The 27798-nt window shown below is 39.8% G+C and overlaps 2 protein-coding genes across 3 annotated transcripts in view; both read right to left on the bottom strand.

Moving 5' to 3' along the window:
- The window catches only part of LOC111562593 (alcohol dehydrogenase 1-like), a 59944-nt gene that overhangs the window by 25744 nt on the left and 6402 nt on the right, over nucleotides 1–27798 (bottom strand). Inside the window, exon 1 of one of the 2 annotated variants that reach the window (XM_055006104.1) lies at nucleotides 25913–25945. The exons of the other annotated variant lie outside the window; for it this stretch is intronic. Within the exon in view, the coding sequence (XP_054862079.1) occupies nucleotides 25913–25930 (18 nt within the window). The 5' untranslated portion in view covers nucleotides 25931–25945. Of the gene's footprint in view, nucleotides 1–25912; nucleotides 25946–27798 lie in introns of those variants that run through there. 2 annotated transcript variants of the gene reach the window in all.
- Nucleotides 15161–26018, bottom strand: LOC111562591 (alcohol dehydrogenase 1-like). Its single transcript, XM_023261205.3, has 9 exons — nucleotides 25913–26018; nucleotides 24437–24538; nucleotides 22448–22589; nucleotides 22197–22284; nucleotides 20002–20221; nucleotides 19216–19464; nucleotides 18999–19131; nucleotides 17953–18091; nucleotides 15161–17854 (listed from the first exon to the last, which is right to left on the bottom strand). Exons 1-9 carry the CDS (start codon nucleotides 25928–25930, stop codon nucleotides 17821–17823), a joined length of 1125 nt encoding a protein of 374 aa, XP_023116973.2. The 5' UTR covers nucleotides 25931–26018; the 3' UTR covers nucleotides 15161–17820.

Here is a 27798-nt window from a genome sequence, read left to right on the forward strand (position 1 = left end):
AGGCCACAGGAAATAATGAAAAAGAAGTTCTATATCTATCCATGGTTGTCGATAGTATGCTCAGTTAAGTTAATTATAACGGTAGAAACATTGCTTTTTTTATTTAAGCAAATCATTTATGCCTGTGGTTCTTTTATTTTTAGTTGCATGAAATAGTCATTTTGATTGGCTTATCAGACTGATACACTGTATTTAGTTTTTGTCAGGAATGTGTAAATGAGGAAAATATTTTGCTTAATTAAAACAGAATTTTGAAACCTGCCAAAGAAAAGACAATATATTTGGAAATTAATTACGCAGCATAAGTACATCTTTCAGCAGCTGTATTTTCCATTTAAGCCACATATGCTATAGCACATATTTGGCATCTTAAACAAACTAACCATCGGGGAAAGTAATTTAAAATTGGGTGAGTTGTGATTGTTGTCACAGTAGACTTTCCCGACCGGCTACAGGAGGTGTAACTTCAAAGCACTAACATAGAAGCTGCACTGTAAGGCAGCAATCATTGAGGAATCTAAATGTATAAATCAGTGAATTGCTTTTCCAAAATCAAAGCCTACAGGAGCCCTGAGAGTTCACATTGGAACTGAAAAAACAAACAAACAAAAAATGCATAAATGGGCAAAACACAAGCAAACTAAGAAAAGACAGCACTTCAAAAAATCCACCAGATCTTAAAGCTATACTATGTTCTCTAAATAAGAAAATAATCATGTTTCACATATTCAAGATATCTGCACTGCTTTTATATGTGGTTGTGTTTTCTGTATTTACAATCCATTTATTTGACTGCTTTATTTCCTTTAAAGATTTTACACAATAGACAGAACAAGCTTTTAAAATAAAACACTGTTAAAGATTAAACCAGCTTCCAACTTTCATTAGCTTCTTACAAAGAAGGGAGTGTACTTGCATTCAGTGGTGCTGTTAACTGCACCAAATAATCGCCTCACATGGTTTTATTTTTAGGTTCAAATTCTGAAATATATCACCAAAAATTAAAGGTTAGTGAAAAAGCCAGACAAATTTTATTCAGCATTAAAACTTTGTTTGTTTTTTTTTTATTCATGTTTGGAGCTCTCATATCTGCTGTCCCATCCAGTCTATCCCAGCTGACTTAGAGTGAAGGCAGGGGACACCTTGGACAGGACACCAGTCTATTACAGGGCAACACATAGAGACAAACAAGCAGACTCGCATTGACACCTACAGACAGTTTAGAATCAACCTCAGCATGTTTTTGGACTGTGGGAGGAAGCCGGAGTACATGGAGAAAACCCATGCATACACAGGGAGAACATGCAAACTCCATGCAGAAAGAACCCAGGCCGGCACGCAAACCAGAGACTTTCTAGCTACAAGGCAGCAGTGCTAACCACCAACCCCCTGTGCAGCCCCTATTTGCCGTCCCTTTATATAAAACTATATATAATGTAGTTCAAACTAGCTCCATCTGCAGCAGCTACAACAATAACATGCTGCCCACTGAGGCTTTAATATTTAAAATACAGTAATGTCATATATAATTATACATTGATCAGAGTGACAAAACCATGACTTTTACTCGGAATGCTTTTACTACATTTTGCTGCCATGTCCTTTTACTTACATGTGATTTCTCATGAAAAACTTTTACTTGTACTTGAAGTACTTTTACTTTGCTGTATAGGTACTATTACTTAAGTAAAGGAACTGATTATTTCACCCATGGCAGAAAAACACTTGGAATTAAAATAAAGCAGCACAAAACAGTTAAAAGGGGCATTTAAACCACACTGAGTGATGAACTGAAGGATGTGGTGAAGAGCAGATGGAAATCAGGGGCTGAAATACTGCTGAGATAATGAGTAGATAGGTGTGACGACCCTCCAGCTCGCCACCGGGTGTGCCTGATTAGGAGCTGAGTGTCGCCACCTGACTGAGCCCTTGTCCACACGTAGCCGGGTATCTCAAAAAACGAAGATATTTTTCTACGATTCGGCCTATCATCCACACGAAAACGCAGATTTACGTCATCAAAAACGATTCTTTTTAAAAACTCCGACCAAACTGAAGATTTGCGAATTCTCCGTTTTATGCGTCTGCATGTGGACATCAGTAACCGGGGGTCGAAACGTCACCGCCTGCGACAAAATATGTTCTTACGTCACATATGCGACCTGTGTTTACATGCGGTAACAGTATGGATGCTCTCACAAGGTTTTGGGCGCTGTTTCTTGTACAGGCGCTTTTTACTTGCTTGTTTTTACAAGCCCAGATACTGCTCCACATTCAACAACACAGGCGAAGGACGACGTTAAGGACGGTTATTCTCCACCACCTTGCTAGGATTTGGGGAACTACTGCCACCTAAAGGTCTGGCATGCTTATGAATGTGCTGAAAAACGCACTTATGCGGTTAGGTATGGATGAAGTTTTTTTCTAAAAACGAGGTGGTGTGTATGTAAGTTTTTTTCTAGACGGAGGGGGAAGGATATTCGGTTTTACAAAAACCCGGCTACGTGTGGAAAAGGCCTGAGCCACGTCTGCAATCAGTGGCTCAGCTGCATTTAATCGCTCTCCTCTCCAGTCGAGACGGGCCTGCTGACAGGAGCGGTGTGTCTTTGGAGCTCCAGCCTCACGTTTTGGTTTCTGGTCGTTTGGGCCTTTGAGGCCATGTGGAGTTATTTGATTGGCAATAAACTTGTGTTTTGTTCACCGTACAGTGGTTGTATCCGCATTTTTGTTACAGCTTTGGAGCCAGGTTCTAACAAGTGGGGTTCGTCTAAACTGTCTAGTGTAAGCAGTGGTAAGCTGGTCTGCGTGCACCGTTGTGGGCGGAGACTGTCATTTTTTTGTGTGTGTGTGACTGAGTGAATGGTTGTCGCGTCGGAGTGACGTTGTGTGACCTGTTCATTCATTCGGAGTATGAGGAACAGCGCAGATCTTGGTAAATTGAATTGTTTTGTAGTTTAGCTCAGAAGACAGGTTGTCGCCAGTGTGTAATTATTTTTTATGTTATTATCCCTTATTAATCCCACGAGGGGAAATTCTAATTTTCGCATATCTAAGGAGTGCGTCAGAGCGACAGGTCAGCCACAGTACAGCGCCCCTGGAGCAGGAAGGCCCAACAGTGGCCGCATCGGGGCTTGAACCTCTGATCAGTAGTCCAGCGACTTAACCGTTGCGCCACCACTGCCCCAATGCTGGTGTTTCTAGCTCTGAGTTCTGTGTTTTTGTAGCTGGAAAGGAGAGCTGGTGGTAAGTCACTGGTTCTGTCTCTGTTAGGCTTCAGAGCGAACTCCCTTGGAGTCCGTTTGGGGGGTCGGTAGTGTGGTGAGAACGTGGTTGGAGCAGTTGTCTCGGGAGCACGTCCGAGGCTGCAGGTGCAGTCGCCGTTTCTCGGTTGCTTCACCGGTAGGGTTGCCACCCGTCCCTTAAAACAGTGGTTCCCAATCTGGGGTCCGCGCCCCCGCCCCAGGCGGGCGACAGAGATCTGAGGGGGGGGCGCGAAGCTTTGTCTGCTCTGAGGCTGTGATGTTATAAAAAAAAATAGATTTTTACATTCTGGATAAAATCAGAGTAACAGACTCACTGTGTCATCACAAGTCTACCTATAAAACATTTTTAAAACACATTTATTTGGTCTTTCTTCAGGTCGGCTCGCTAGTTCATCCCGATTCATTAGTTTGTGTGCAGTTAGAAAATTACTGACGGAATTGGTGTCACACAAACGCAAAACGGGTGAAGATTCATCAGTACCTAAAAACTCCAGCTATACCTCCAGAGTTCCCTTAAATTTGGTTTTATTAAAGGACAAGACAGAATTGTGTTATTTGTGGTGAAATGCTCGCAAATGACAGCATGAAGCCAGCTAATTACGGAGACGTCAGGAAATAAAACACAGTTCGGTAAAGTCGGAAAGATATTCACAAATTCGGACTTCCGGCATCAATAACTCATTAAATATACGTCGTGTAAACATAAACGATGCCTCTTTTCCATCGTTGTGACGTAGACAATCTACTACAAGCACAGTTTAATCAAAAGTATCTGTCTTTCAAGCTACAGAAATAACATTGGTGTCTATGAGCAGCCGGCTGTGCGAAGAGTGAACAGGGACCGTCTGCAAATAGTAAAACCGCTGCAAACAGCGAAGAGACACAAATATTCAACAAATTTACTGCATCCAGCAACTGACTCCTGCTGGTCATACTACAACTCTTGGTTTGATATTACTTTTTTTTTCTTCACAATTTTAGGATTTTTTTAGTTAAAAAAAATCAATAACTTAACTCATGCATTGTAGTGTCACCAAATTTACTGCAGCCATAAACTCTCTCCTCCTCGTCATAGTACAACTCTTGGTTCGATATAAAATACATATATTTTTAAAAATAATTTTAGGGAATTTTCTGTTAGTAATACAATTCAATAACTTCCCTCTTATGTTTTGTTATGTTTTGTAGTGTACGTATGGGGTGTTTTTTGCTTCTTGTTTTTTGTTTTTTTTTTTGCGGGGGGGGTGCAGCTTATAGGGGGGGCTCCAAGCCAAACAGGTTGGGAACCACTGCCTTAAAATACGGAAACGTCCTTTATTAGACATTTAATTGTAGCGTCCCGTATTGAATCAATACGGGACGCAAGTTGTTCCGTATTTTCATAAATGTCCCGTACACGTCTGTCACACACTCATCAAAACTGCATAATGAATAAAATAAAACACAGGAAATATTAAGGGTAGTCAATTTCATCTTCGTAGGACCCACGCAGCGAGGACCCGATGCCAGGTCCAGTGGACAGACTTCAGACGTCTCTGTGTGGCCGGTCCTGTCCGGTCCTGTCTGTGGTTGCCTGGTTACAGACGCTGCTGCACCCGCACGTTTAAAAATGTCTACACCTGAAACTCCACCACGTCTAAAGAAGCAAAGACGTTTGCAAATGTACAGACTGGAGTGGGAAGACTGGAACCCCTGGCAATGGGAACAAGGCAAACTGTGTTGCTCATGGACTGGCTGAAGTAAGGCAGCATCAGGAGACAAACATGGAGGAAATATGAGAACAGAGAGAACCCAACCAGCAGGTCACAGTTTATCATCATCTAATCATCTCCTGAAGTCCATATGGTAAGGGACATCATGATGAGATCAGCTAGATTTCCTACAGTATATGGCTGTGAATTTACCAGAGGTGCTTATAATAATGCTGATGTGGCCGTACACTCTACACTATTTTAGTGACTCAGTAAATGCCTAAGTTGGTTATTATTTTTTAATGCTTTTTAGTTTTTAATAAACATTTATTTAATAGCCTATATATAATCAAACATGGCCTTTGCCTAAAAAGAATAATATTTCATTGCAAAAGTAAAAATATAGTAATTTTAAAAACTTTTCCAATTATTATAATATGTTGCTAAAAAACAACAAAAAACCAAACCAAAAGAACACATCATAGTAATATGTCAATTAAAAAAGCCTATAGTATAGCGTGTTGCCCAACAAACGTCATAGTATAGCATGTCACTCAAAAAAGTCATCGTATAGCCTTTGGTCCAGAAAATGTCATAGTATAGCATGTCGCCCAAAAACGTCATAGTATAGCATGTTGCTCTTAAAACGTCATAGTATAGCGTGCTGTCCAAAAAAATGTCAGTCTAGCCATTGGTCTAAAAACGCCACAGTATAGCATGTCCCTCAAAAAACGTCATAGTATAGCCTTTGGTCCAAAAAACATCAGAGTATAGCGTGACGCCCAACAAACGTCATAGTATAGCATGTCGTCCAAAAAAAAGCCATTGTATAGCCTTTGGTCTAAAAACGTCATAGTATAGCATGTCGTCCAAAAAACATCATAGTATAGCATGTCATCCAAAAAACGTCAGAGTATAGCATGTCACTTTAAAAATGTCATAGTATAGCATGTCGCTCTAAAAAAAACATCATAGTATAGCATGTCGCTCTAAAAACGTCATAGAAAAGCCTTTAGTCCACAAAACGTTATGTCCCGGCTGTCTGAAGTAAGTGAGGAGCAACAGAAAAACAGTCCAAACGCTGGTTTCCAGAAGGTTAGACAAGTATTTATTTGAAAGAGTAAGTTTACAACAACTCAACATGTGAGGGGGTTAAAAGCAAATGGGTGTTAGTAAAATAAAAATAAATAAACAGAACTAAAAGTGAACTTCACGTTGACATTGATGGGCATTCCAACCAGGAACAAAGTAAAAGATAATCAATACGGAAAAAAACTCTTCCTGTTCACCTCTTAAAACCCAAAAACACACCGCAGTAGCACTCCTAAACTAAAACTACCAATGGGTTCCCTGTTTTCCTTTCTGAACAATTCAAAGGTCCCTCTCTATCTCCCTACACATCCACCAACCACTGGAACACATCTCCAAAGTTCTGCCGGGCCAGCTCAGCTTCCCTTCAGAAGAAGTGCTGCCACCTGCCAGATGAAGGAGCCTTTTGGGAGGCAGCTGGCATCGTGATTGGACTGTACTTTGGTCTGTTCCAATCCAGCTTCAGCTCCAGAGACGGCAGGCGGGACGAGTCAACGGAGGCCTGGTGGACGAAGGCATGCAGCTGAGTACAATACAGAAAACAACAGAGGAGGAGTGCAGCAGCCCAGGGCCAGAACAAACAGAGTAGCATCGTATGTCTCTTAGAAAACATCATAGTATAGCCTTTGCTATGAAAAAACGCCATCATATACATCGTATATTGTACAAATAACAAGTCAAAGCAAAGAGACATACATTGTAGAATTGTAGTAATTGTGGGCTGACTGATTTACTGATTATCAGTATTTTATTTTTTACTGATTTATGGTAATAAACAAATTTAAAAATGGTGCTACTTTGGCTCTGAACCTTTATCTACCTGTGGTCACTCTGTCTTCTGGAGTGATTTGATTGGTTATACTTCATGAATAAAACTCCTTTAACTTAACATCTGTAAACAAAACAAAAACGTATCAACAAAGTTTTCTGTTAGAGTTTGTGTTCTTCTAAGTTTAACTCCAAGATTTTAAATACTTTCATTTACTGTAAATGAATATCTACTCCAAATGTCTCAGTAATAATCATTATCAGCCTTAAAAACCCACAAAACACCCCTCTATACTCGACCACACTTAGTACAGTCCGGTTCCCCCTTCTATAAATCTGCTTGGAATCTTCCACTTCCTGTTTGTCAAAGTGGCCTTCTACCTGGACAGGTATTGTTGGAGCTCATGCAGCAAACATTTTGGGTAACTGCACTTTAATATGGATGGATGACACTGAATTAGAGTCTGTTTTAATGAGACTGAGTTAAGATGTGTAGCTGTCATTAAATAGGAAATTATTTGTCAGAATTCACAGAGGAAAGTCTGAAATGTTTTGCTAGGTTAGCATCCCACATGTTCTTTGGCTCAGCTAAAGCTATCTCTCTCCAACTTCTGGATCTCTTGAGTTGCTTGTTGTTAAATTATCTTGCTAGAGGTGCTGAAGCTCAGAAAGTCTGAGATGTTTGTTCAAAATAAGCTCATTCTCAAGTCTTATCTGAACTGTCCTCTTTTGTTTGAACTTTCCCTAAACTTAGGAGTTAATGACAGAGCAGCACATCCAGACTCACTCATTTATGTAGAGACTAAACTTCAGTGTCATTTATTGATGTTAAAGTGCAGTTTTTCAAATGTTTGTTGCACATGCTCCCGACCAAACCAGTCCAGGTGGAAGACGATGTGAAGAGAAAGCTCCAGAGGATGAATATCACACATTTACATTGGAAATAAATGTCCTTTCATTAGACATTGTCATGCAAAAGTTGGATTTCCCTTTAATGATGTTCAAAATTTTGTTGAGTGTTTTGTTGATGTTGGTTTCTAAATGTTTTTTGACACTCGGCCCCAAAGATTAAAACCTTCTACGGCTCACAAGCTGCAACAATTCACACATTATCAACTATCTTTCTGACTAAACTAAGATAAAAAGTGAAAAACTGCCTGATTCCTGCATCATGAATGTAAATCTTTTTGGTTTTTATGACAGTAAACTGAATATATTTGGGTTTGACATTTTATAAACCAAAACAAGAAATGAATTACTGGAGAAAACGACAGATTAATAGACAAAGAAAATGTGTTTTCCAACATATATGGCTGAATTACTCCAACATTACAAGATACATACAATTTAAATTCTATTTTATCCATATAACGCCAATTACAGGTCAAATTGTCTCAAGACGCTTTATTTTTATGTTTTTTTGTCATACTGAAAATATGACAAAGTAAGAAATTTAAAGCTCTTGACTAACCCAATTTATTATTTGGTGTTTAAGAGATTAATCGAAAATTAAAATAACTTTCTCCACTAAAACTAATAAACATGAGGTTAAATAGAAGGAACACTTTTAAATACTGCAGTCCCACGATGACAAGAATAAAGTTTGTCAACAAAAAGTAAATCTGCTGGTGGATTCCATTAAAGTCCTAATAAATGATAATAAAGTGTGATACTAAAGGTTTGTGGTGCTAAAAATGTCCAAGTAAAGAAGTTGAACATGTGGATGGAGGTTGATAAAAGTTGACCTCCCTTCATTTCTCTGGAGCGACTCCATGGATTTTATGGATGGTGATTAAAGACCTGCTCTTCTAGTCGTCTTCCTTCTAGTCGCTGTAAAAAGTCAGTCCATCCTGGCCGACTTCAACACCTCTTCATGACAACTTGTTCTGCCTCCGACCTGGTGGAAACTCAAGAAACTCGGGAAAACCTGTGGAGACTCGAAGAACTCGTGGAGACTCGAAAAACTCGTCGGGCGGGGGAAGGTGTGGTGGGCAGGTGGGGGGGAGTCAGGGCGGAGAGTAGGTGGGGAGGTGGGTGGCGGCCTCCCCGCTCTACTCCCCACCCACCTCCCCGCCTACTCTCCGCCCTGACTCCACCCAGACTCCGCCTTGGCTCCACCCATGTGGTGACATCAGAAACTACGATGCCAAAGGGACGACGAATTTATTTCTTTTCATCTGATCTGTAGCTCAGTGAGTTAAGGATTTGCCTATGGAGCTGCAGGTCGCTGGTTCAAGACCAGACACTTCTTAAATTTTTTGAAAATCCTGACAAAGACAAAGAAAGAAAAGGGCCAGTGGCGGGTCTTGAACCTGCGACCTTCCACTTGGTAGTCTGTCTCTTATCCTCCTGAGCTATTCGCTCAGATACTAATTCTTCTTTTTTTTGCGCATTTATCATCTATTTTTTGTCGTTTTCGAGTTTTTTTTTAACTCGAGTCTCGACTCGACCGTTTTTCTCAGGAGGTTGGACTTCAGCCTTTGTGCTGGAGGGTGGAACCCTCAGTTCCAAGACTTTCCAAAGCCTCCACACCTCCCAAGTCCTCAGGACCTGAGCTTTCACACAGTCTGAGGGCTGAAATTTTCTAAGTCCCACAGTAGTTCTCTGTTAGTTTGAACCTTCAGACAGTCCAAGGACTGATATCTTCTAAGTTCCTGAGTAGTTCTCTGTTAGTTTGAACCTTCAGACAGTCCAAGGACTGATATCTTCTAAGTTCCTGAGTAGCTCTCTGTTAGTTTGAACCTTCAGACAGTCTGAGGACTGAAGTTTTAAAAGTTTCTCAGTACTTCTCTGTTAGTTTGAACTTTCTGGTTAACAGAAGCCTTAAAACTTGTGACCATGAGTCTTGATTTCACATTTAGACCATCAATCTGAGTTCTTCTCAGACCTTCACCTGTGGGGTTTTTAGAAATCCTCAACAAACTTTGATTCTCTTCACTGAACAGTAAAGTTTGTGGAGATCAGAAGGTAACATTAGTTTGATCAGTGCCTTCAACTACTAGTAGACTTTATCTGGAAAGCAGTTTTGTGAAATGAGTTATTAGTAAATCTGTCCACAATCAAACCAAGAACATAGAAAGAGGAAATGTTTGAAGAAACAACTTGATGTTTTCATTTCAGACTAGAAAAAGCTTTAAGACATTTGTCTGTTTTTGCTCTTTTTGATCATTTTATCGTCTCTCTGTTTAATTTGATCTTCTAAAGTTTAACTGGTGTCTTTTCAAATGTTTTGTGTTTAGTTTGATTCTTCTTAAATGTTTAGTTTTGCTCTTTTCTCACCTTTTATTCTTTTCTAATGTCTGATTTGATTTCGAAATGTTTTGTCTTTTTAATGTTTGTTGTTTTTTCAAATGTTTTATCGGCTTGTTTGAAAAATTTCCTTTTCTTTCCCAATGTCTAATTTTTTGATTAAATCTTTAAGGTTTTTCTTTTTAAATGTTTTACCACCTTTTAATGTTTAATATTCTTTTTAAATGCTTCATTGTATTTTCTGTTTAATTCCTATTTAAAGTTTTATTGTCTTTAAGATTTAATTTTCTAATTAAACATTTAATTTTTGAATTAAATGTTTTGTCTTTTTAAAGATTTAATGATCTAATTAAATGTTTTGTATTTTTTAAAATGTTTAATATTCTTGTTTAATTGTATTTTTTTAATGTTTAATGATCTAAAATATTTCATCTTTGTTTAATATTTTTGTTTAAAAACATTTGTTTAATTTCATAATTACATGTTTTGTATCTTCCATTTAATTATCTAATTAAATATTTTGTCTCTTTAATATAATTTAATTGTATTTAATGTTTAATTTTCTTGTTAAAAGCTTTATTGTATGAAAATGTTTTTTCCATTGATTTAATTGCTTTTTAAAATGCAATTTATTTCTTTAATCTTTTTTTGTCAAGATTTTAACCCCAACCTTAAAAATGAAATAAACCCTTAAATCACAATGAAAATAATTCTGTCGTCACAATCATGAGTTAGTCCATTATTCACTTTATCAATTCAACTTTATTTGTTTAGCACCTTTCACACAAATGACAAAACTAAACAAGCAAAGAGAAAAAAACTACGCTAAAACTATGATTAAAACTCAAAAACATATTTTTAAAAAAAGATTTAACATGTTAATAAAATCTGTTGTGTCCAGGGGATGGAGGGAGTTTATTGAAGTCTTCTTGGGCTCACATGGGAAATCATTTAAAATATAAACTTGATATTCAGTCTAAGGAAACTGCAGAGCGACAGAAGAACCAACAATATCTCCTGTTTTCTCCTTTGAGTCGACTCTTGTGCTTTCAGACCAAAAAACTACAGACTATTCACAACCTGCTCAAACTCTTGGTACAGGACCTCACCACACGGGTCAAGAAGGTTTCCGTCTCATTTCTACTCTGAAGCTCACCTTCTCCTGCTCAAACTGCCGACAAATGTTTCTGCTGCTCTAAAGTCTGGTCTCCAGAACTTCCTAAAAACTCTCAAAGTCTCTTCTGCTGCAGGTTGCTATGTAGAACTGTTCCAGAAAACCTCACTAAACCACATGGAGGGGCCTCAAGATAGTCGTCCAAATGAAACCAGTACAAAAACCAAACTAGCACAACCCAAACGCTAAAGTCTCCTGCAGTCTACCAGAGAACCTCTGAGAACAGAGAATCAGGACAGGAACTCTTACCTTCTGGACAACCAACGTTGGTTCTCAAACAAGAATACAGAATGTGTCTGACCAAAAATCTCTAAAGACTCACTACAGCCAAGATAAAGACATAACTCAGGTGCACCAAACCCACTAATCACTGCACACATTAGCACCATGTGTGAACTGTGGCTAAAGAACCACATTTACCAAGACAACTATCCAGTACAAAGCCCTAAAACACACCAAGAAACACATTAAAGACGATTTTACTGCTGGAAGCTGCAAGCCAACGCCTAAAGCAACGGAGCCAAACCCGGTTCAGTGGTGAACAGAAGCAGAGGAAATGTTTGGCTGCAGCCAAACAAAGCAGGAAGACACTGAGCTGCTCAGGTGTTCCTGATAACACCAAGCAGCCACCTGGACAGCCAATAGGAACACAGCTTCCTGGAAGTCCAGAGGGCTGGCTTAGTGAAGTAAATTTAGTTTAAAGTTGAGGCAGAAAGTTAACAAAGAAAGTTGAAAACCACATTCTGATACCTGAAATCTCTGAGTTTTCACACAAAGAACGCCTGAACATGTCAAACTGGTTTCATAGTAGAACCATCATTGTAAAAACGTCACAGTATGGTGTGTTGCTCAAAAAACATTACAACCCGGCTGTCTAGGGTGGCCGAGGAGCAACACAAAAACAGAACAAATGCTGGATATTTATTTGAAAGAGGAAGTTTACAACAACATAACGTGAGCAGAAAAATCACAGTCTGTCTTTAGTTCAGCTGAAAATATTAGTTTTTGTCTTTTTTATTGACCAAACTTTTCAGGAAGTAGATAAAGAATAATTAAAGCTCTCATGTAGAAGTCCAACTTATTTTGGATCCTTGTGGACAGTTTAATCTTAGAGTTTGTACAGCTGTTGAGTTTTTAGAGTCACATGGATTGTTTTGACATTTAATAACTGAGTCCTGAAATAAAATTACAGTTGTGGATTTCTGTCATTTAGTCTGGACTAAACAAATAACAGCAGCATAAATCTCAAACGTCATTATGAGGAGTCTGGATTGAGGTTTCTCACTTGATAATGATCAAAACATGAAATTTAGGTTGGTTTAAAGGAATATTCCACCTTAAATCTTTGAATGTTGACCTAAAAGGTTGGTTTCAGGAAGTATTCCACCTACAAGGTCCTCAAACATCCACCTTAAAGGAACATTCCACCAAAAATCCTTGGACATGCACCTAAAATGTTGGTTTAACCGAGTATTCCATCCAAAATCCTCAAAGAGACCTGAGGGGCTGGTTAAAAGTAATATTCCACCTAAAACCTCAAATATAGACCCAAAAGGGTGGTTTAGAAAAAAATCCTTCAATGTAGACCAAAAAAGTTAGTATGGAGGAATATTCCACCTGAAATGTAGACCTGAGTTGTTGGTTTGGAAGAATATACCATCCTAAACATCCTTAAATGTAGACTGAAAGATGGTTTGGAAGAAAATTCCACCTAAAATCCTCCAATGTAGCCCTAAAAGGTGAGTTTAATGGTATATTCCACCTAAAATTCACTACTGTAGACCTTGGAGGTTGATCTGATGGTATATTCCACCCAACATCCTTCAACATAAACTTAAAAATTTCTTTCAAAGGAATATTCCACCCAAAATCCTTCAATGTAGACCAAAAAATCTTGGTGTAAAGGAGTATTCCACATTAAATGTAGACCTAAAGGGTGGTTTGGAGTAATATTCTACTCTAAAATCTTCCAATGTAGACCTAAAAGGTTTATCTGATGGTATATTCTACCCAACATCCTGGAACATTTACCTAAAAGGTTGGTTTAATGGTATATTCCCAGAAGAACCCTTGAACATTGGGCTTAATGGTATATTCCACCCAAAATACTTGGACATATACCAAGAAGTCAGTGTAAAGGAAATGTAGACCTAAAAGGATTGTTTAAAGGAATATTTAAACGATTATTTTCATTATTTAATAATCTGTTATCAGTCAGAACCCTGGCAAACTTATTTTCTTCAGTTTTTTTAGTGGAAGTCACAAATAAAGAAGCTCTTGGTTTTTCCTGGTGTTACTGAGTCAAAAGCTGCTGTTTCAACACAGACATGTTCACATGCATCCACTAACCTCTCAGCACTCAAACACCCACAGACAGGAGGCCGGCTGGACCGAGGCTCGGCGGCGTCCTCAGACCCACGAGTCGGGGAGTCGCTGAACTTGTTGGTCCGGTTTGAAGGCCTCCATGTGGTCCAGTAGAAGTCCACGTAGTCGGTGTTGGCTTTGAACCGCAGCAACTGGCCACCATCAGGTGGATCAGCTCATCCTCATAGGACTCCTCCTGTAGCCTTGAGGGAACCACAGGAACATTCAGTAGCTGTTGGAGTTCTTCCTGTCAGGCTCGTGGTAGAACGGCTCTGAAGAATCTTGTACTTGTCTTATCTGGAACAATCTAACAGCCTAAACTGTTAACAGCAGTGTAAAGAAGCAAACACACAGGCATAGATTAGGACTCAAACTAGATTTATTTTAGAAAACAAATCAGCTTAGAGGCATTTGTTCACACATGTGGCTGAATAGGAGGCCGTCCAATCAGATTTGAAGTCTTCACTCTGTAGGTTGTTTGGTGAGACTCTTGGACCTCCATCAGCTGACGTGGATGTTTGATGGTCTTCTTCTCTAGTGCCAGATGATTCATCCATGAATTCAGCAGCTACAGACTGAAATGAAGCTCATGCTGCCGTTATTGAATTCCTGTTCCAGATCAAATGTTCAGAGCTCACCTTGAATGCAGCCGTCTGCTGTCTGATAGTTTTTCTCATTGTAGTCTTCAATAAAGTCTTTTTCCTCATGTCAGGATGTGGTGAGACTCTTTCTCAGTCTCTGCAGACGTCCCTCATTGTGCATCTCCAGAGAAGAAACAGAAAAACTGGTCACTGCTTCAGCATCACAAACGCTCTCCAGCATTGAGAGTGTTTTAGGAATTCATTCATTGTGTTGTGAACTTTGAAGGAGCAGAAACTTTACAGCTGCCAAAGATATGAGCTCCAATTCTGGATGTTTTAGGAAATGAAGTTCATCAAATGAACACTTGATTTTTGCTGATAACGCTCATTAAATTACTGAAGAAATCCAACATAAAAACCTGTAAACTCTCAGGCAGCTTTTGTTAAAGTTTGTCTATAATTCTATCATCATGTTCTGGAACCAGGACTCTGCAGAAGTTCCTTCAATCAGATACTTGTGTGTTTCTATTTAAGGCCTCAGGTTTGAACGTACAGCAGATGATTAGAAAGGAGTGATTTTAATATTTAAATCAGTCCAGTAAATGTTTGGAGTAAAAATGATTAAAATTTTGATTTAGATAGATTTCTGTCAAACAATATTGTAGAGTCTCACTTAAATATATCCAAATGAGTTCAGTGTATTTACATTTTATAGAATATTTGATTTCTTAATCTCAATACTGTAGAGTCTGACCCTAAATATTATAATAATGATGTAAATTTAAATAATAAATAATATTGTAGTGCAGTCATAAACTTTAATCAGCTAAACTTACATAATAAATATCACTGTACAATCTTAACCTGAACATTCATATTATTGAGGTAAATTTACATAAATCATGATATTCTAGAGTCTTAACTGGAATATTTCTGACATGAATCTTTTTGTATTGTGCTGATAAACAACAATAACCCGACTTTCAGATAATATTTATTCACTGTGTATTGGGTGGTACAGAAGTATTAGTACAGAATATTATTTCTTGTTTTATGTGTGATAATTGGCAGTAAACATTTTAAGAAGTGCAAATTGTCAGGGTTGTAATCGTGCTGTTCTTGCACAAAATTTGTCACTTAATTGCCCTCAGGATGCTGTCGTTGAGCTACCAGTTTTACAGAACAGGCAGATGTTACAGCTAATGATGTAGTAATTCACATAAACAAGGAAACAAGTCCATCATAATTTGAATGTTAATAGCCCAAAATGAAAAGGTCATATACAGCTTTCCTATTGGGTTAAAGAGCCAAAAAAAAAAAAAAAACATGAAAAAAAACTTTGTAAAAGCGAGAGGTCAGTAGCAGCTTTCATTTTTTCATACAACCCCCCCAAAATATCTGTTGTACCCCTCTGTGCCCCCCGCCATTAAAATTAATCTGGATCAGCCCCTGTCTGACATGAAAGCTGGGATCGTTCTGCAGTTACTGTCCTCAACAAGCAGCAGGTGGCGCTGTGAGCTCCTCCCCTTCCCAAAGCACAGGAGGTCAGTCTAGTGACCTGCAGCATCCCACTGTCTGATTAGAGGAGACCCACATCACTCCATGTCCAGACGGCAGATGAATCAAAGTCTCTGCAGATCCCGTCCTGCTTACAGAGCGGGATGGAAATGAAAATGTTTCTTCACTGTCACACTAAAATAAATCACTGCATTTAGCCTCTAGTTCAGAAACATATTTTGGGTGTTTTAAACTCACTTTTTGTCTCTCCTACAACGTTGATTACAATTACATGCAAACGGGAAATTATGCAAATTAGGCGTTGAGGTCATTTAGCGACTTCTAGTGACTTTTAGGACAGCCAATAGCTACTTTCCTTACCGAGGAGTTGGCAACACTGGTCAAAACATAAACGATGCCTCTTTCCCATCGTTGTAAGGTAGACAATGTGCTACAAGCCCAGTTTTATCAACAGTAGCTGTCTTTCAAGCTGCATGAATACCATTGATGTCTATGGAGTGAACAGGGTCCGTCTGCAAACTGCAAAACTGCTGCAACAGCAAAGAGAGACACAAATATTCAATACACTGTAGTGTCACCAAAATCACTGCAGCCTTCAACTGGCTCCTGTTGACACCAATGTTATTTCTGCAGCTTGAAAGACAGCTACTGTTGATAAAACTAGGCTTGTAGCACTTTGTCTACCTTACAACAATGGAAAAGAGGCATCGTTTATAATGAGTTATTGATGGTGGAATTCTGAATCTGTGAATATCTTTCCGATTTCACTGAACTGTGGCCCCAAGGAGCCGTGGTGGGCGTCCTTTATTTTCATTTCTGAAAGGTGGCAACCCTATTCACCGGGCCTATGGGAGCTGGTGCATAAATACCCGCCACAAGTACCGCCTGAAGACGAGGGGGGAGAGTAGTTAGATTCTGTTGAGGCAGTTAGAGGGACGGAGCAACAGTGATGGTTCAGCTGTTTGAGCTGCAGGGGGTTGGTGTCAGAGCAGCTGATTAAGCCGGTTGATTTTCACTGTGGTTTTTTCGGTCGGTGCAGAGTAATGGCCTCAGTGGAGGATTTTCTGAGAGCTCCGTCAGAGGAGTTGCTGGACCGCTGTTCACGGGAGCAGCTTGTGAAAATAGCGGAGCACTTTAAAATGGATGTGGGGGATAAAAGATCTAAAGAAAATATGAAACACATCCTTAAAATGAACCAACTCGAGGCAGGGGTTCTCCAGCCTAAAGTTCAAGCTGTCGAGGTTGGTTTAGACTCCGGTGAGTCTGCTGCTTCTGGTGAAGCTTCTCTTAGCAGCTCGGCTTTTACATTTGAGCAGCGTGAGAGGTTGCTGTTGCTACAAGTCGAGCTGAAAAGACTGGAGCTGGAGGAGCGCAGACTGAGTCTGAGTGGGTCAGACTCTTGCAGGTTCGTCTGGTCCTCCACATTCATTTGATGTTTCCACGAATTTGCGTTTGGTCCCTCCGTTTTGTGAACGTGATCCTGACACGTTTTTTTTCCCTGTTTGAGAGAGTGGCTGAGACCAGAGGCTGGTCTGACACTGAGAGGACGTTACTCCTTCAGTGTGTTCTTACAGGTAAGGCTCAGGAGGCGTACTGTGCTCTCGGTGTTGCAGACAGCAGGGTTTACACTTCAGTCAAAGTCGCTGTTCTCAAGGCATATGAATTAGTGCCCGAGGCCTACAGAGGTTCAGGTCATGGGAGAAGTCTGGTCACCAGACTCACATGGAGTTTGCAAGGGAGTTAAGTACACATTTCCATCGGTGGTGTTCTTCACTAAATGTTCGCACATTTGACGCTCTGTGTGAGTTAATTATTCTGGAGCAGTTCAAGGACTCAGTTCCTCCACACATTTCTGTCTATATTAGTGAACACAGAGAGAAGACAGCGGAAGAAGCGGCAGCCCTCGCAGATGATTATGTGTTAACTCATCAGGGGGATTATGACTTTCGAGCTCCAGAATCTGGTAAGGACAGAACGGATAGGTCTGTGTGGAGTCAGGCACAGGGGGACCAGAGAAACATCTGTCACTATTGTCGAGGAAGGGGACACTGCAAGGCTGATTTGGCATAGTTTCAATGATCTTGGAGCTGAGCTGAACCATCAATGAAAGCAACACGATGACCTTATTGTGGAGAAACACTCAGAACTGTCCGGATGCTGTGGAACAAAACAAAAGCCAAATTTCAAAACAGTAATTTTTGATTCATGCAGCTCGACATTAAAAGATGAATGGTGATGGGAGTATAGGTGTATACCATTTGCCTTGCTTCATCAGTTCAATGGCGTCGTTGACCTGGGCCAAAGTCATGTTGTGAGTGATGAACTCATCCAGCTTTATCTTCTTGTTCAGGTAGGCTTTGACCATCTCGGGCACGCCGTCCTTACTCTTAAATCCTGAGCCACAAAAAACCCCAAACATAATGAAATTAGAACAAATAGTTTGATGTTACTAATTGGTGGATTGATGGCAAAGATGGAGCATCAAGCTGTATGATTACTGTCACAACACAAGCAGTATCTGCCAGATAAATATAGGTTGAAAGGCCTTTGGTTAAACTCGCGTAGCCAGACCATCCTCTAATGGTCCCTAACCCTACCCGAACCCTAACGCTAACCTGTGTAGAATGGTCTGGTTGCACCTCATTATCAATCTGCTATACAAGGATAAAATGCCGTGGCATGGTTGTATTTCTTCAAACCCATCACAGTTGTCTTGGTTGGGACTAAGAACAGGATGCACCAACAGTATCTACTCAAAATCGTGGTTGGGGAAATGTGTTGGTGGAACTTTTGGTCACAGGGAGGTGAGCACTACAATTATTAAGTAATTCACCAAAACAATAGAAAAAATTGCACGCTCAAAATCTTTGGTGAAGTTTAAAATTTTCAGTATGTGAGGGTGCTGCCCAGATGTTGTTCCTGTATCCTGTAATATGGGTATTTAGAAATCAGTAATATGTGGGCACTGGAAAATAAAGCTGGCCAACAGTGAAGAAATGGAAATAAACAAGAGAAGAATGCAGGGCTGGATGAGCTTAACTAATTTATTTCACCGGTCTACTTCAGAGGTCACAGTAGTACCTTGGTGTATCTTGATTCCCATTAATCTCCTCTTTACACTTATCTTTTCCAGTCCCTTACTTTTCCTAGTTAGTATTGTCCTACACCCTTTGCCCCTTTGCCTCCCTGCTCTTAGTCTCTGTTAAAAAAAAAACCCTTTCTTCTCTTATCGGCTGGCCTCCTCATCCTCATTGATGTCTCCTTGTGGGTTCACTAGACAGGCCGTAACAGTTTGTCTCACCTCCAAACAGGGATCCCTTCCATGTACGTCCAGCAATGAGCTGAATGGGACGAGCAGCGAAGTCATGCATATCTGTCCAGCCAACAATCACGGAAACACCCCAACCTTTGACACAAGACTCCAAAGCACTGCGCTACATGGAGAAACAGCACAAAGTCAGTGGACTTGTAACCATAGGGGTTCAATTCTAAAATATATATAAACATGTCTGCCTCACCATGACTCCCACATTACCACAGCATTCCAGGGAGAAGTCCACTCCTCCATTGGTCATCTCAATCAGCACTTTATCGTGATCTTTGGGGTTGATGAAGTCAGTAGCACCAAACACCTTGGCCTTCTCAAACTTCTCTAGATTGATGTCAACAGCTATAATCCTCTTTGCTCCAGCAACATAACAGCCCATGACTGCAGCCAAACCCACAGCTCCCAGACCGAACACAGCGCATGTGGATCCTGGTTCAACCTGAAGGGAAGACAACTGGGAGTTGGACTTTTCACTGCTATGTACCAACTACTGTGGAGCCACAGACAATGTTTCATGCCAGATATTTGACCAAACAAATACACTACTGTTAAAAAATTTGCAGTCACTTGGAAATGTCCTTATTTTTGAAAAAAAAACAACATTTTTTTTTTTCAATGAAAACAACATTAAATTAATCAGGAATACAGTATGGACATTGTTGATGTGGTAAATGACTATTCTAGCTGCAAACGGCTGATTCTTAATAGCATATCTACATAAGGGTACAGAGGAACATTTCCAGCAACCATCTCTTCTGTGTTCAAATGGTACATTGTGTTAGCTAATGGTGTTGAAAGCCGAATTGATGATTAGGAAACCCTTGTGCAGTTATGTTAGCACATGAATAAAAGTATGAGTTTTCATGGAAAACATGAAATTGTCTGGGTGACCCTTTTGAATGGCAGTGTACGTGATGTGGGTATGAACACAAATTAAGTGTAAATACATGCTGGACCATCCAGCTAACACACACACCTTAGCAGTATTAACTGCTGCTCCATATCCAGTGCAGATCCCACAGCCGAGGAGACAGACTTTGTCCAGAGGAGCTGCAGGATCGATCTTGGCCACAGCCATCTGGTTCATCACAGTATACTCTGAGAAGGTGCTGGTTCCCATAAACTGCAGCACCTTCTTGCCCTTACAGGTAAACCTGGTGTCGTCTAATGACATCACATCATAACGCTCAGCAGCCCTGAACAGAAAATGAATTACAGTGATTTGAAATGTATGCATTGCGTTTTTCTGTCCTGGGTACTTGTTACTAGAGTAAAATGAAAGGTACAGTGTGTGCCATTTCAGAAAGTTGTTCTGCGTATATACTGAGTACTAATCCACATGTATAAACATGGTGCTTAAATTGGTCCTATGCCACCCAACAAATCTATAACTTTATGAGAAGTTAATGTAGCGTACTAAGGAGCAGAACATTCCAGAGCAACACACAAAGATCCAAAGACTCTCTTCCAAAGCTATAAATTTGGTAAGACACCATGTCAGGAGACAGCTAACCCAAAATTCACCTCTGAATGGAACATCTGCTGATCTGATGTTTACTACTAAAGGACCACTAACTGCACTTTTGGAGACAACAGGATGCCTCCTACCTCCACTAGAATCTGATAAGGGTCATAAAGTGTCAACTGTGAGGAAAACCACACCTCTGCAGGACTGGCATTCTGACCTTCTGATCTCTCATTACCTAACACACAATTTCTACTCAGGAATGAATTGAACAGTTTAAATCAGAACATTAAGGAAATGCAGCATCATCACAGTGATGATCTGGACTCAGTCTCTGTCACCAGTTTGATCAGGACCAGTATGGAAGAAGAACACATGGAATCTGAAGTGTTTGTGGAAGATGCACACATGATACACTAATACCCCCTCCTCTCTCTGTCCCAGACCACAGCCATAAAGACACAGAGAGACTTTTTACTCTAAACATATATACTCGCTAGGTCTTATTTTTCGTAATATTGAATGTATATGCTTTTGTGTTTTAGCCATGTTATAAATTTACTTTCATGTAGCCTAAAGTCTGCAATTTCTAAGTTTATTCTTATGTTTACACTTTTAATTATTATCTCAGGAACCATATGATAAAAACGTGTTTGGTGTAATTTTAATCATTAATTTGGTGTTATTTCAGATCTGTGATCATCATAAATGTTGAACAGTTGGATTTGTACATTTAAGAAATGAACTAAGAGTAAGTTTTAAAGGTATTTGGCCTCTAACCTCTCCTGGACAGTGAAGCTTAACACCACCCACTGGGAGGAACACATCCATGATTGGTTACATGCTGATTTGCATTTGGCTCCAAAACTTTCTATCTAGAGGAAAGTATCTGGAATGCAACAGGGCTTTTAGAAGAATGGGGGCTTGAAGAAAAATGGGCTGTTATAAGAATGCAACTGGGCTGAAGAATTACTTAAGAACTACAACAGCGTGAATATTTTCTTGATAACTATGAGCTTTGACTCTTAGTGTTTTTACTTCAGCACACTTTTGCACTGCAAACCTGCCTAAGTTCCTCCTTGTCTCTGAGTTCCTGATCCAACTCATCCAGCAGATCATCACAGCTCCACATCCTGCAGCAGCCTCCCTCTCACTACTACAAAGGCTACGCAAGGATCACTTTCCTTCTGCTAAATGGGTGAATTACAAATTACAATTGGTTTCCCAATTTTCGAAGTCATTCTAAATTCATCACATTTCTACCAACTGCTTCCAGTGACAATCACAGTTCATTAGTTTATTTATCTGCATTTATTCATTCATTTATCCACTGTCTGTTGTTGTTCATTGTTTGTTCGTAATATTAGTTAATAAATGTTTGTGTATAATTATCATTGGTTCTTGTTGTTGTATTTCTCTGTTTTGGGAACTGGAGGTCAATGAAATCAGAATTTACATCTTTCATAATGAGACTGATCAATTTCTTTTTCATCAAAGTCTCTTTGAGACTTAGTCTGAACTGGTAATTTTCTCAAACAAGCTGAGAATGGTGCCCCTAAATGAACGAGTGCAAATTTACTCATAAAGTGTAGTTTCTACCATTAGGTGTGTTGCAGCCCACACTTTTATCTACACTGTTTGGTGCAGGCACATGAGGCTAATTTCTACTATTTTTGCTACATTAATAAGGAAAAAAGAGAGCTCACCATCCTTTTTCACACTGGTTGCTCTTTGGACTCTTACAGAAACGACATTCTCCACACTGAGAGATGAACAGAGGGATGACTCTGTCTCCTGAAAGATGAAAACAATTTGACATGTTAAACGTTAAATGAACTTCAGGCTAACTTACAAGAGAACAAATTGGAGACAAGTTTTTCTTGAACTGGACAGAGTGGAGAAAGAAATAAGAGCCATTACTCAAATTAAACAGGAGATGTTGTAAACTTTAGACGACCTGGCTGAAATTCAGTGACGCCTGGACCAACGCTTTCTATGATGCCAGCTCCCTCATGGCCGAGGACTGCTGGGAACCCATCTTTATTCATACTCTCAAACAGGTGGTACAGGTCTGTGTGGCACACCCCAGTTGCCACAATCTGTGCAATAGACAACAAACATACAATGAAATTACAGAAGATTCTTTTGAACACACAGATATGTTTTCTTCCTGGCTATATTATATCATTTGCTAAACCCTTTCTGTGAACAGCAAGAGTTAAGAGGGAGGTGTAGGGATTACAAAAACTAAAGAGCTGAAGGGTAAGGAATGGATTGAACTCTGATTTTAGTTGTTCAAATGTAAGATGCCATTGCTAGTATGTTCAGCTAAATACCTAGCCTGCTCCTTGTGTTCCCCACAGCCCGTGATAGATAATCAGATGGACAGCATGAGCCAGCATATCACCAAAGTTCTCAAATGGGCCCCTCCCTTCACTGATGTTTTGTTAAGTAGGCCCAGGACACCTCAGAGAGGCTGAACAGTTGGCTGTGGTGTCTCAGAGCCAATCCCCCAAAAGCCCGCTCCCACCATCCACCATCTCCACGAGCAGAACACTCCAACGTAGCTGCACAATCCATACAGTATTGTGATGTTCAGTAGATGCAGGCTCTGTACATGGGAGCTCCAGGTAGTGGCAACACTGACACCACCTACCTGTTTAGGCCCTCAGTTGGCATTATTTCTTCTCATCCAGATCCACTGTCTTGTCTTAACTGCTTCGTCTGACATTTTCTTTTGCTCGCTGCTGTGCCACTGAACTAAAAAAAAATCTTACCTTCTACATTTGGGAGGGATATAGTGCTAAACTGTCATTAACCTGAAGATTCTTTCCTCTTGGGAATCAAGATACCCTAACCTGAACCTAAGAACATTGGACGTGCTTTTATTAACCCAGTAGGGGATTCCATTCGACCCCAGGGTTGAAGAAGCCCTTGCATGCCTTACTACAGCTTGTACATCCTTCCAGCTTGGTAGCCTAATTTCCATGGTATTCTCTACCTCATCCTAGTGACAGTATGTCAGGAGGAAGGCCATGTCTCTTTTCTTCCCTGGGTCTGAGCATGTCTTTTGTAGGACTGAAATCTGAACACTGGGTAAAGCCAGCTTTAAAGAGACTGTTCATTTTCTTGAATTATTACAGTCAAGAGGTTTTATTGAGGGGATTTTGAATATCTCTTCCTTTTTTAAATATCCTTCCAGAAAGTGGAAAATACTGTCAATAGCCAGGAAAAAAAAAAAAAATCAATTTCTGGCATGTTTATAGGAATAAAATGTTTTACAAATCAGGATATGACTGAAATATGAGCTGTCCTGTCTGTAAAAGAACATAACAGAGGAATAAAACTGGAAAGTTTGGTATGTGAAAGTGCTAGTGGAGATTTTTGGCTCAGAGTATGAAGAAAAACTCCTTTTGAGGTAACGGCCGTTAAATATTACATCCAATTTTACTGGAAACTATTACTACAACCTATGGATATCAGCATAAAACCAGATGGTTACTTAAATTTGGACAATTTTTTTGGGGTTACCAGTTTTTAAAATTCTATGGTAAACTTGGCTGTTGCGTCAGCTAGTATGTGCTTCCATTAATCTGGTCATCACTGTAAATGAGAAATTGTTCTCAACTGATCTTACCTGGTAAAATAAAGAATCATTTAAAAAAAAATCTATAACAAGGTGTTATCAAAGTAAAATAGTGCAAATAGCACAATGTTTTTCTGTTAGTGTCTTTACTAATTATTCTCTCTGTGACTGTTAATTTTTTTAAAAAATCTGCTGATTATTCTGTCAAACTTGTGGTGAACCTAACTACATCCACTACACTTTTTTTGACTTCTAATGTCTCACTAATGCAAATGCCACTCATTCACTAATTCTTACTTAGAAGATCAATAACACATGTGCGTATGTATATGTATGGGCCTTGTTGTGGACAACTCTCACCTTGATGCGGACCTCGTTGGCCTGAGGTGGAGCCACTTCAATCTCCTCAATCACCAGAGGCTTGTTGGGCTCCCAGGCCACTGCTGCCTTGCACTTGATCACCTACAGGAGCAGTGATGTTGGCATGAAATTTTACATTTCTGGGTGCTGCAGGAGCTTACCTAAACCAGGATGGCACTCTGAGAAGATGCCACGAAACATTCTAGTCACCCACTAATACATGTTTATTTGAAATGCATTAAAATCCACATCATTATTTCTTTGTATTAATGCTTGGCTGTGCTGTGGGTAAAAATATGACTCTCCGGATGCTTTAATGTCAAAGCAAACACTCATTTAAAGGCATCAAAATGACTTACAGAAGCAAATTCTTCCTCCCATGACTGTTGAAATGTCCTGTGTTCATCACATAACGCGTTTAACTTTACCGGCGGCAGCCATGAACGCCACTTCCATTAGTCTTCTTTTGAGTCTTTTTTTTTGGCGGTTAGCAAACAACTTATTGGTGCATTACCGCCACCAACTGGTACAGTCCCACAATTGCAACACTTACCTGCCTGTTGTCAGTAGGTCAAACATATTGCCCTCTGGTGTCAGCATATCAGAAACTTTTTGTCCTCATTAAAAGTAGAAAAAAATATGTTTACTGCTTACAGTAAGCCGTGGGCCGCACCATTACAGCGTGCGGGCCGCATGCGGCCCGCGGGCCACGGGTTGAGTGGCGCAGGAGTACACCGTCTTACATATAGTTGGTCCTTGAAAAACCAAACATCATATAAAATGCAACAGTTTAACATCCAAATGTGTTATCTGGCAAATCCTTCATTTGATAGAACAATATAATTTAGTGTAGGCTTGGCACATTTACTATTACTGAGTAAACCATTGAGTTAATCAGTTGTTATCGTGGAGTCCCAACAGTGAGTTCTTTGGCTTCCACTTTTATCTTTACTGGCCTCCTACCACTCAGTCTTTGCCAGTATCAACAATTGCACAAAGTTGCTTGGATATTTTCAAATTGTGTGTCGGGTTGAATCAGGACATGAAACCACGTAGGCACAGGGAGAACATGCAAACTCCATACAGAAAGACCTCAGGCTGAAATTCAAATGCAGAATCTTCTAGTTGTGACCACTGTTTCACTGTGCCACCTGGGTGGAATAAACATGCATATGGAACTACATATACATTAATAACAGCGTATGAGAGCACTGAAACACTGTTGATTGCATTTATATGTATTACTGCATTTATCAGAGGCACCCAGCTACACTTTAACCACTAAATTAACCTCACAAACAGAAAAAAATTTACTGAAACATTAATGATCACTTGAATGTCTTGAATCCAGATAAATTCTGTTTTGCATAGATTTGTTTTATTACCTACTTTGCTCAAGTTTGAAGTATTCCACTTTTTAAAACACTCAAACATCACAGCTACTATGAGTACCCTCCTATAGATTTCTGTACCTACCTTACCAGCTGTAGCCATATCTGCAGCAATGATAGGACTCAAAGAATGAGAGAGGAGTTGAGGAGGATAAGAGCTGCTGGACTGCAGAATGAGAACTGGATCTGGATTGGATGTTTAAATACTGCTGTTGTATAAGGAGTTACACAAACATCCAGATGGGCTGAGACTTTGAGGATTTATGATTATGGTTGGACACTGGAAATTGATGACTGTAAAAAAAACAAAAAAACAAAAAGAAAGAAACAAAAAAATTAAAGAGAGGCAGATAAAAGTTCTTTTTTTTGAGATCAGTTCTTGGTGCTTTTAATGCAAGCTTTATTTGAATGATTGTGAAAAGCTCCTTAAAGGATAAGTGCCATTTTAACACTTGATATTACATGCAATCCAAGTGCATAGTTAACCCCTACAGCTGTAGCCATGGTTATATGTAACTGGCCACGTTTGACAATGTGTTCAGGAGAACAAAGCTTCAGCTTCTGGCAAATTAACAGCAGCAGTTGCTAAACTAAGCGATTCAGCATGTGGGCTGATTTCTATAAACGGAGTATGAAGGTCTGTGCAACATATTTTTGGATGACGTTCAACAAGCTCTTTCGAGCCACACCTCCCGTCTCATTGGTCCTTCCAGGGGGATGTAAGCTGGAGAGTTGTGGAGCAGAATTGAGAAGGAGTCTAGGCAGCGAACATTTAACAAAACTAGACTTCCTTGCTTTGGAGCTGTCCTTTTAATCTAACATCATTTAAGCATGACATATGGCACAGCTTCATCACCTGTCCATTGTTTAGTTAAAAGCAGTCAAATGAGAACAACCATGTTCACGATTACTTACAGTATATATTTCAGTTCAGTTCAATTCACAACGTGACAGAATATTAAGTGAAGTTAATGTTCAAGTGCCTTTTGTTGTGATTTAGCAATGACAATAAAGATCTATGCTATACAAGTAACAGAATGTGTGAACTGGACTGTAGAAATAGTGACATTTTGAATATCATCATTACTGTACTTGCACCAACTCTGTAATCTTAGATAAGTGTTATAGTTTCCTTGAGGCTCAAGCGCAAGAAAAGAGATGGAGCACAGGTGGGCAATCCAGACTAGGAAAAAGCAAACACAAGTTACTAGGAGATTCAGGAAGCAGAGCACTAGACAGAACAGTGCACAGAACTGACTGGTGATCATTCACAGTCCAGGGACAAGTAGTGAGTGGAGACTGTCTTTATTGCAGCAGAGGTGAGTCTGGTTGGCCTGGTCCCACCTGCTCGTGCTTCTGCTGATGCTGATTGCAGATGACTGTCACCTGCCGCTGCAGCCTCTAAAGCACACCTGGGAGAAACAGAAAGGGTGGGAGGAGGGGAGAGCACTATCTGGAGCCCACAGTTGCAGGCCTGACAAAAAGACAACAGTCAGATCTTAAAAAAATATACCCATCTTGGATTTAAAACCTTCAGTCTTTTTAAGAAATATTGACAAGATGTTGAAACTCTGAAACACATTCTCAACATAACACCTGTAAGGTACACCTTCTATCAAATAGAGAATGTTTACACTAAAATGAAGCTGTATCGTGTTGTCATGCCTCTGTTTGAGAAGTTCAGACATTTACAACACCCTTAATTGACTTTCTGGCCTACACCCACATAACGATCAAAGCTGGAGCTGCTGGAGAAGTACAGTAATAGCAACTGTATTGTAATGTGAAGGAGCTGAAAAGAGATTACTTCAACAAATATTTAAACAAGCCAGCAACACTGGAGGTCAGTTCATTATTTGGCAGTTTTAAAAATGCAGCTTTGCACTGTCAAAAAAACTTGGAATAATGCCAAATGAATGCCAGAATAATTAATTTAACCAAAATGTACCATTCAGAGCCAAGTTCACCTGA

This window comes from Amphiprion ocellaris, chromosome 20, assembly GCF_022539595.1.
Source record: "Amphiprion ocellaris isolate individual 3 ecotype Okinawa chromosome 20, ASM2253959v1, whole genome shotgun sequence".
Taxonomy (NCBI): domain Eukaryota; kingdom Metazoa; phylum Chordata; class Actinopteri; family Pomacentridae; genus Amphiprion; species Amphiprion ocellaris.